The sequence below is a fragment of the Malurus melanocephalus genome, unplaced genomic scaffold (genome assembly GCF_030028575.1).
Source record: "Malurus melanocephalus ecotype Western Australia unplaced genomic scaffold, MMel_1.1 scaffold_216, whole genome shotgun sequence".
NCBI lineage: Eukaryota > Metazoa > Chordata > Aves > Passeriformes > Maluridae > Malurus > Malurus melanocephalus.
In genome coordinates this window covers 519,352-530,144 of record NW_026623448.1, presented here as the reverse complement: position 1 = coordinate 530,144, position 10,793 = coordinate 519,352, and the positions used below count along the sequence as shown (strand labels likewise).

Sequence of the window (10,793 nt, the reverse complement as noted above, 5' to 3'; positions counted from 1 at the left end):
TCACTGAAATKCAGGATAGAAAAAAATCTGCAGTGCCAGATGTATCTAAAAACATCACAGTTCTTGTTGAGGCAATCTGCAGAGGAAAATGTTTAGCATTTATCATGCCTGACAAAACACTAATAGTTTATCAGTTTTGATATTATAGACTAATAACAAGCTTTTTCACAGCTACTTCATTTGCAGAGCATGGAGACAGGCTATGCTATTGTTACTTAATTTTAGAACAGTGCTTTTTATTTAATCCTTTCCCATCCTGGCTRGATGGAAGCACATTTCCATTATTAAATGAAATTGTAAATTAAATACTCTAGGGAAGGAGTGTTTTTGAYGTGTACCTGACACAGAGCTAAACCACAGATAAAATAAGAGGGAGATTAAAACCACAGGAAGAGTTTTAAATTTTTTTTCCCCTTCTGGAAAATACTTTACCATTATGTAATGCTGTGTAAAATGGCTAAGGCTTGTGACAGCAGCAGTAGGCAAAGCAGTGCATTTGGATTCAGCACTGATAATGTTCTGACATGCACTGCCACTGGTTCTCTAATAGAACATTTTGTTTACAGTTGTTGCATTTCCAAGAAGAGAGTTTCAKGCTCACTTAATGCTCATGGGTATGAGGTAAAATGACAGCCCAAGTGTGTAAGAAATCACCTTTCTAGGTAGGTAAATGCTGCTTTTCAAACCTAAGTTATTAAGAGCACTTCTGCTTGCTTGGTGGTACAGATGTGCTCCTCAAACTTCCAAGGCTGGGTTTATCCTGAATGCACAGGAATGTTTCTAAGAATGGGAGAAGGCACAGCTGAAATTCAAAATGCTGCATCTCCCACTGAAACTCGTACTTCCTCTAAACCATTTCCATTTTCCTTAGCAAACAAGTTTCTGTCACTGCTGGTTTCCAGCACTAAATGTTGATTTGRAAAGAATGTTCTGTTGAATTGCTCAATCAGGGCAAGGTGTGGCTTCGAGCAGGGGTATTCAGTGGAGAAGGTAAATTCACCTTTGAGCAGGAGTACCCAATCTATCAGGTTCTTTCTCAATGGAAAGATGTGGAACCATCAACCAATTTACTTTCTTCACTCAAATCTATTAAACCAGGCAAAATTTGCCACTTGTCTCCATCTAATTTTGAAGGTCTGCTAATAAAAATAGATGTACACCAGCTCCTTCTTTTCTTCCCCAACCGTATTTCCTTTCATTCCACCAGATTCATTTATACTCCTGAAACCAGGTGAAAGCCTTTGTTATCTGAAGGCTCAGGTTACCCYTGCATGTGTCTAAATGATCAAATTATCTTGTGTTTGTATTGCAATTTGACACGATGAAACTCCTACAAAAGGGGATGTTTCAGTCAGTTCTAAGTAGCAACTTTCCTCACGGTTACAACTTATTTATTACAACTGTCACACGCTTTCATCTTGTGGTATTTTGATATCTAACATTTCATAAAGAATGCCAAAACATCCCATGAAACAAAATTCTGAGGAAATTCAGTTCTATGAATATTTCAAAATAWTTTTTTTTTCAACATTTCAGACTAGATCAAACACAAATATTTAAATGTTGATGTTTCCTGAAAACGGATATTCTAGCATCTCATTAAAAGTTTAACTCTCAAATCCTTGGGAAGGCTCTGTAATTCCTAACAGCAAGTTTACAGAAACTAGGCCTAAAATAGAGCTGCTGGGCATAAAAATACTCTGTGGTACTCCTTAATATCTGTCAACTAAATCAAATTAGTGTAGTGGATGGCAAACAGCTGCTGTGCACCATCTTGAACAGTATCCTTCAAGGATGACTCTTGAGATGATCAAAGTGCCTGAAGCCCAGAGGAAGGATGGAACCAAGAGTGAGGGAAATTCCTCCCCAGAGCCAGAAAACAGGATTGATTTTCCATCCTATGCCTTGGGGAAGATTGATAGAGTCTTGACTCAGATCACCCCCTTTTTTTTTTTTTTTTCTTTCCTTTCTTCTAGGGGAAGCAGGGGAGTTGAGAGAGGAAGGAAGATGATACCAAGAGGGAAATGCCTTCAGGGTGTCAAAATGCTAAAACAGCTGGTCTCTGCCATCCTYTGGGCACGTGGATGAAGTGCTGGGGGTTACAGCCTGATCCCAACAACAGCAGCAAGCTGCCAGCACCCCAGGAGTCACAGTGCCACCACCCTCTGTCACCCTGTGTCTCTGCCTGTACCTTCAGGCTTTTGTGGGTCYGACAGAGGAAGGGCTGCACAGCTCTTCTGGACCCCACAGGGAAAATAATTTAAGYTTCTCTATAACTTCTGGTGTGCACTGGGTCTGGGGCTGCCTGCAGGAAATTTAAGCACAGATCTGTGAAGCCACTTCATGGCYTGCATTGTTAGGTGGACTTCACACWGAACTCTGCTATTGCAGGCAGGGGATATCTCCTCTGAAAAGTGGCAAAGATGCAGTATTAACTAGGTGCTACAATGTGATTTAGTCAGATATAAAAAGACCTTTTAGGATAACTGTAAATCCTTTCACAGTGGTGGAGGCTGCAGCCAGGAATTATGGTGCATATTCCATATATCCATGGCAGCTGAACACTGGCTCTAGATCATGTTGCTTCGTTCCCATAAACTCTGAAAACAAAGGTTAGGAAAAACAAATTTTGGGAGTAGCTTTCACTAGAGCATAACAGCTAAAATGATTGCAAACCATAAAAGTGATTTTCCGAGGGTCCCTACCCTTCCTCTGGGTATCCCTTGCCATTAGATGTCCTATTCAGGAAGTCCTGGTCAAAGACAGTTTGAGAAACCAGGCACACTTTATMTTGTGTTGAGTTTTAGGGATCACATTTTTATGTGTAAGCAGGAAGGTGTCTTTCTTTTCTGCAAGCTTTACCCCCCTTTGACCTTTCCCCTTCTTCTGATCCAAACACAGACACTGAGCAGAGGACARAAAGATCAGCAGGCACTGAAAGGCTCAGATTTGCTCGTGGAGATGGGTTCTTGTGCTCCAAATAAGACCAGACATATGTAAATTATACATTACGTGTTTATGGGACACAAATGGAGGGATCTGCAGAAATGCCTGCATGAACTCAGGTCTGCTCATCTCTATYGCACACAGAATTTCTGTTTTTATCCGTAACCTTTAAGAGAACAAAATGTTACAGAAGACTGCTAACATGACAGCAGAAGGGGAAAACCAACAAGCAAGGCACACAGCCTTGGGCAAGCAGAAGAAGTGTTTGGAGCAAGTTTATGAATTTCACACAGTTCTGGTGGAAACCCCAGATGAAAAAAAATCTACTTGGATTACAAACTCCACCCTCACCCCAAATCTTAAGGAAGTTTTACACCTGAACTCCTTTATAGGACTTCAATGCTTCAAGGATGCTGACAATAGTAAAATAGTCTGGTCTGATTTTGTATTTTTTAGGCTGCTCAGTCCAATATTGGTGTTACAAGTTGGAACTTGCTTTTTCCTGCTTGTTTCCTACAGATCAAATTCTTAGCCTGGATTTACCGAATTTTCAGGCTACCCAGCTTTAATGCAAATCAAATAGCTTTACTTTATAATGTTCACTCACAACAATACTGARTTTATTTATTATGGGAAGAAAGCACAAACAAATTCTGCAACTTTTGATTCACATTCATTAGYGACTAAATTAAGGGCTAAGCTTTAGAGGCACAAATGGAAATGTTCTTCCTCCTTGAGCTACATCAGTCTAGGTAAAGAGATGCCTAGCAGTTCACCTGAGACCTAATTTAAGTTTTAATGCTAACAATTACAGGTTCCATGAGCATGACACTGGGAAATCATAAGTAATGAAAAGGCACGATTTATCTCATTATAAAACCACAAAACCTCCAGAAATCCAAAAAAAAAACCAAGGCACATTTTACCCAGCTTAGACGCAATTTAAAAGTTAAAGGAGAGCTCCCATAAAAAGTGAGGCATTCTCCTGTGGCTGGCAGATTAAATGAGCTATATTTCTCTCTCCCTCTCRCTTGTTTTTAAAATCTCCATAAGGCTGTTTTTATTTTGCATGCTCCTCAGGAAAAGACTGTTAGGAGTAAGTGCTGTTAGATCACATTCACCGTGCCCTGGAGCTTCCTTCCTGGCAGGGGGCTTGTTTGTGAGACCATTATGTGACCCCTACCACACTGTGTCCACCCCCCATTCCAAAAAATTATGTAGATTTCAGTGAGATAGTGCCAAACAGGATCTGAAGGTAAATTTGAGAGGGTTTTATAGAAGAAAAGCACTTGGGGTAGCCTGTGCTGCAGTGCCCATCACAAGGTGATTGCATTGTTGCCCCAGCCTTTCCTGTTTTAGAAATTAAGCACCCAGTCTTCCTCATGACACAGAAAAATGCTGGAGGGGGACTTTCCACACTCCACTTTTTAAAAGCCCTGGAGTTGAATCACAAAAGGAAGCAGCTGCACGTTTTAATTTCAGAAACACCCAGGACAGTGGGAGGTTTGGGGGCCAAGTTGGGACTGATGCTGTCGGCTGCTCAGACTCCAGAAGCAGCTGGCAGGGGAATTTATTTACTCATCAGGTGATATCTGTCTCTGTCTTTCAGATTTTCTTCTTGATATCAGCAACGTGGAGGAGCTGCAAGGCAACAGAAGGGCTGGAGACCACCAGGCTACCAGAACACAGTGATCCCTCTCTTGTCTCTGAAAAATCACTCAGATTTTTTGGCTTTTCTACCCACGTTTCACAGAGCTCATCCACACCTTTTGAGGACTTTCACTGTGCATAAAACTTAAGTACAAAACCTTGCAAACAAATTCAAATAACAATTCATGCAGATAACAAGTGAAGCAACATTTAAAAGCTTCCCGTTTATAAAAAAAGTATCAGTTGTACCACATTTTTTCTGCCACAGGCCTGAGTGTGTGTGTGAGTACAGGTGGAGCCTGCAGCTCGACAGCATTCACGCTGCCACACAGCTGTCAAAATATTAAAATGCACTCTGTTTTCAATTTTTAACTGATTTGATGGAATAGCAGGAACCCTTTCTATATAATCTRTTTGTTTAGTGCGACAACCTCTGACTCTGAGTCTGAGGACTCGAAAGCCAGGCAAATCTGCATAAGCAAGGATGTAATTTCCCCCACTGTTTTACAAAGCTCTGGATGAGAAATATTTTCTCTCTAGCTGTGATGGCTGCACAGTGCTCAGCTTTGTGTCTCACTTGCTAATTTTATTAAGAAGAGAGGAAAGCCTGGTTCACAAAGGCAGAGCAAAAATGCACCATGGTTTATATCCCATAGCTAAGCTCCAGGGCTTATTATTCTTCAGCAGTTTAGCAAATGGCTGACATAGTAGTAGACAAAAAATTTAATTTAAACAGACAATGTCAAGTGGTTTACACTCCAAACTTAACCTCCTTTGAAAATGTTATGGTCTGGAGAAAGAATCTAGTCTGAAGTTCTCATATATTAGTCCRRAGGGGRAAAAAWAWTAAAAATAGTCAYTATAGAAATTCAGCACTGCTGTTCTGATTCCTGGTCACTCTCCAGGCCTGTTACAGATAACAAAGATGGCTGTGACYGAACTGTATTTATTTTGGAGTCCAAGGCTCTTGGATTTTTGAAGGGACTCACTGAAGAGTCCGACACTGTTCTTTACCCTTGTAATCTGCCATGGTTCTCACAGCCTTCATCCCACAGCCCTGTCCCAGCCAAGGGAAGCTGCTGTGTTGACACAGATGGATTTTGCCCTTTTTGGTGGAGCACTGAGTTTATTTGGGCAACACAGCCATCTGCAGGAYTGTGGGGCCGAGTGCCCCAGCAGTGCCAGGATGGCCCCAGTGCCAGAAATTGGTCTGAAAAGGATCCAAGGCTGTCATGTGCATTTGAAATCCCATGGGAAAGCAGGGGARGAGCAGGGAACAGAGCAGCCACGAGCAGATGTGCAGCATTTTGGTATCAGCTCTGGGCACAGCAATAGTGCTGGCAGCAAGCACTGCCTGCAGGAGAGTTCAGGACTCACCAAGAGACCAGAAAGCACCACCTGAGGCTGCTGCCAAGGAACCCAAAAAATACAGCTCAAACTGACCACTTGTGGATGCYCATTTTTCACTATTTGGGCTGAAAATGCCTCCTTTCCCCCTTCCATCAGTGCTGCTGGCATTCAGCTGCTGAGGCTTGATTTAATCAATGCTCAGATGGGGAGGTTTGTCTGGCCTGGAAGATGATATTATTGAATAGGTCTATCAAATTTGTCAGCGTCTTCGCTGAACAGTTTTCATGAATATAGAACATTGAAATATGGCACATCCATACTGACTTATTCCTTATAGTGCTCAAAATGGCTTGGAAAAAAACCCCTCTGTGATTTGATAGTGAGAAAGGATAAAATCGTTAGAGGGGTAATTGTTAATATCCAGATCTTAAGAAGAGAATATAAATACTGAAAAATACAAATAAATAGGCAAATGGATTAACAAGATGAGAACTCCTTGATTGCCTGGACTCTGAATTCCAAAATGCCACGGAAACAGCCTTATTTATGCATATAATGGGGAAATTCAAGAAAACATCGATCACAGGACTTTCAGCTCAGACACTACACTCCAAAACATACATTACACTTAAAATGCTTGAAAATGCTCTTTCATGGAAATTGCAAGACAAAGTGTATTTCTATTGAATTTGAGGGAAATATTGCACCCATTCTTTTATTCTCTAAAACCAATTCTCACTGTGAAAACTTGATCAAGGCCAACAATCTGAGAGTGAAGATCTCCCCAGGTTTGATAAACATCTTGGGGGATCAGAAAAAGGAGAGGCCAGCACTACAGAGAGGCAGAAATGCAGACACAGTGCTGAGATGTGTGGCACAGGCAGCGTGGCAAGGGTGGGATGGGGACCCTGGAGAGGCACGACAGGGTCAGAGCAGGGGCACTCTAATGCTTTTTGAAAAAGGGGTGTCACTTTTTTGGGTATTAGTCAGGTGCTTGGAGTGCTGGTATAAATCTTGTCTGTGTAAAGGAAGAGCCCTTAAAACCTGAGGCGATGCGAACCTAACGTGAAGATTTACCCCCTAAAGGAATGGGCACCCTCAGCTTTGCAAATKGAAAGGTTTGTGCAGTCTCAAGGGGCTTGCAAGAACAGGAGGGACCAAAGACACTGACTGAGCAGACAGTTTGAATAGTTTGGTGTGGAAAATCTGAGCTGGGCGTTGGGACTTGTGGCTGTTCACAGAGCTGCTGCCTTCCCGGCCCCCACGGCAGGGGTGGGCATGGAAAAACCCACAACACAGCCTCCAAACCCCTGCAAAGAGCATTTGGCACTGCTGCATTAGCATAATTGACAACCTCAGTTATGCCCACTGCCATGTGCTCCCCTGGGAAAACCCATCCGTACAAGCTGATGTTTTTAAAAGCATACGGTGTTCACTGTCTTGGCCATTTTTAGTGCCATTAAATGGAAGAGAACAAAGGTATTCTGTGGAAAGCCACAGGCTCAGGGAAATTGCTCCAGAACCTGAGGAACTATTGCTTTTTCACACAAAGCACTTCCTGTCTGAGGAGATACGAAGGTGGGAAAGAAGTAGCACATACCATTCTTAAAAGAGCAGCATCACCATCAAATGTTTCTGCAGCTGAAAGGACAAGAGGATGGCACAGAGCTTCCTGTCTGGCAAATGCTGACAAGGGAATGTTCATTGAGCCTCAGCTCTGCTGTCTTCCTTTTCCCCAATTATTTCCTAAAGGCTGGAGTTGTTGCAGCTTTTTGATACAGCAGTCCCTTTCCCCCTTGGGTCTCCTGATGGGGTTATGCCACAAACATTTGGAGACACTGCAGGCATGTGGATTGCCCTGCCTGAGCTAGCAATTTTCACCCTACATGCTGTTGCTGCATGTAGAAATGAAAAATTTAAGCCAGAGTAATAGYTAGGTGCACAAAGAACAGACATCAGCTGGCACAGGCGACGGTGGCTGAGGTTAAATCAATGGAGAGTGGTTAAATYAATGGTTAAATCAATGGTGAGAGCCACTCAGGGGACACAGCCACCACCCCTGGGCAGCCCCTGGGGCCTGAGCCACAGCAGAAGCCCCAAGAAGCTGCTTCCTAAGGTGCAATGATGGTGTTTTCCTGTGCCAGGGGCACCTCCTGGACTCCACAGCAGATTCAGGACACCTCCATCACTCCCATGGCTCTGGGGAAGGAAGGGGCTCTGTCTCCACAGATCTCAGTCATCTTTCATGGGACCATCTGTTCCCACATCCTGACCCCTTGGAGACCATCTCTCCTTGGAGACCTGCTCCTTGTGCCATGGCTCTGCYCTCCTCCCTGCCCAGTAACCCAGTTTCCTCCTGAGCTCCCTGCTTGACTCCCAGCCCCATACAACACTTTGTGGCAGTCCATTTTCTTCTAYCTACCACGTCTCTTTTTGAGTGTGGGCTGAAATATCTTCTCTCTCCTAAGCAAGAGCTGTTCTCTTCCTCCTGCTCACTTGAGCTCAAGGTGCCTTCTGTGCTCCTCTTCCTCCAGGACCACTGACTTGGCTTTCTCTTGTCACCACTGTGATCTCCTCCTCCTCCTCCTTAATTCCCAACCTGCCTTTCCTCTCTGCTTGTTAGAGCTCTGTTGTCTCATGTTTAAATGTGCTGTCTCCTCTCTAGCTGATGTGGGTCACTGCCATCCTAAAGCAAATCCAGGCAGCAGCAGCACAGGACAGGTGCACAGCACTGAAAAGGCCTCCAGGAATTCATCTTGGCTTGGGAAAACCAGGTCTCCTCAGCTCTCCAGCAAGGAAGAGAAAGGATTTCATGTAACATTACTTGGCCTCATTTCTAAGGTAAAATAAATCATTTTGGCCTACTTGGCACTACTTCCTGCCCATCACAGGATACAACCTCAGCCTTTCCAGCCTTTTAAGAAAACTGACTGCTACCTCCCACAAAAAAGCTGAGGGTAATCAAGAGTTTGGAGAAAAGATGCTGAAGGCTTTTTTCTCTTTGCRTGTCCCTCTCTTCACCAGTGAAAAGGCTCCTTGGCAGTAGGAAATAYCTGGACCATGGCTCTCCCTTGATCTTTTAGAAATTCATTCACTCAGCATATTCTTTCCATGGCAACTTCTACCCTCCCTGCTTYGTGCTGCACCACCCCCAACACCTCRCACTGCTCTGCCTCACCGACACATCATTTATTCAGAGCTCGATGATTTAATCATCACACACCGTTTTCAGCAGGAACAGAACAATCATTCCTAAGGCCAGGTACCCCTCTGTCCCCGGGATGGCACACAGGACCCACCCAGGAGATGGATTAATTGCTGCCTCAGGACTCTCCCAGCGAGAAATGTTACACCCGTGAAACCAAACAGGGCAGCTCAGGCAAACTCAGGAATCACACCACACTCACCAAACGCTTCAAAACCACGGAAATGCCATGAAACTGAAGCAATGAATGCATCACCTGACCCATTTCCACCAGACCTTCCCAGAGGCTTTGGTTCTCAGGGCGAGCTGTGAACATTTGCATGCACATCCACACACATTCAATTCCTAAATCAATCCTCCCGGGGAAAAAGGTGTAAAAAATGTCTCCCAAACCTCACCAGTATTTACATGTTTTTAATTTCTAGTGCCATAYAGGGCTATTCAGCCATTATATTTTACTGTTGCTTCTAAATAAATTAAACCCATTCATCACTTAAACCCCCCACATTTTAAGAACCTTATTAAGTTCATAGCTAAATGCCGACAGGTAATATCTATTATGGTAGTGTTTCATGGCATCACAGCAGTGCTGTGCACTGCATTTTCACTTTCTTAAACCTGTATATCACGACAAAAATATGCATAATCTAGTGCACTGATTTTGTAATTTTCAATAATGCCTGCTAATTCTGGCAAATAATTTACAATACTGATTTCCTCTGTCAGAACAGGTGTTTTATGGCCAGAGTAGCTGTACATTGACAAAAATAGAGGCAGCCCATTTATTAAGAGGAGAGTKTGTAGCAAAAGAAAGAGTAAAGGAAAGACAGTGTTTTCTTAAATTAAACCASGAAAACCAAACTAGAAGATGAGGASACTTYGCCTTAGCAAATGAAGGAGAAAAGAGACTTACACAGATCCCATGATTTGTGATTCTCACAGAATAGGAACCGTACCTGCGTAATCTGTTCTTGCATAATGCCCATCTTCTGATTTTGTGGTTGTTGTAGCATTGTCTGTRTGAAAAGAAATGCGTTGAGTCACCTGGGGAGCCTGGACTTGGACCCAGCTCTCCTGGGCTGCCAGGTGAAAACAGCAGGATCTTTCTCCTAACAATATGTGATAACAGATTGCAGCTGGGATAAATATATCAGTCTGAAGCAGCAGTTGTCATTTCTGCTCTACTTGAAGTAATTGGGGAGTTTTAATAGGTACCCTGAAATGAACTGCCACTTAGGGTGGTTAACTTTAGAGAGATAGGAATAAATTGGAGTGTGTTTAATACACCTGTATAGTATGGCCTTGTAAGTAGATGTACTGAGGATTTATGCGTGAGAAGCTAAGGAAAAGAGCTATTGAGAGTCTGAGCCTCAGCAGACACCTTATTTACAGGAGCTATTTAAAGGCAAATTTTCTTCATTTGTATTTTAGAGAAAAACAGGGCTTTTAAAGTCAACTCAAGGGCTGCAGGTGATGTAGTAGCCCAAGAGCTGGGCACAGAGAGGGACTGCACTTATGGAAAGAGAGAAACAGAGAGCCACTATTGGCACAGTTCCTTCCAGGCACCTTTGGCATTTGGGTGCCCAGCACAGGTCACTGGAGGGGCCAGCACAGTGCAGGGCTTGGCAGGGTTAGGGGTCCC

At 43.3% G+C, this 10,793-nt stretch overlaps 1 protein-coding gene across 1 annotated transcript in view; it reads right to left on the bottom strand.

Annotated features, from left to right (window-relative positions):
- The window catches only part of TMEFF2 (transmembrane protein with EGF like and two follistatin like domains 2), a 121,205-nt gene that overhangs the window by 19,377 nt on the left and 91,035 nt on the right, over positions 1–10,793 (bottom strand). The window contains exon 7 of the mRNA XM_057374113.1: positions 10,108–10,167. Coding sequence (XP_057230096.1) covers positions 10,108–10,167 — 60 coding nt within the window. The remainder of the gene's footprint in view (positions 1–10,107; positions 10,168–10,793) is intronic.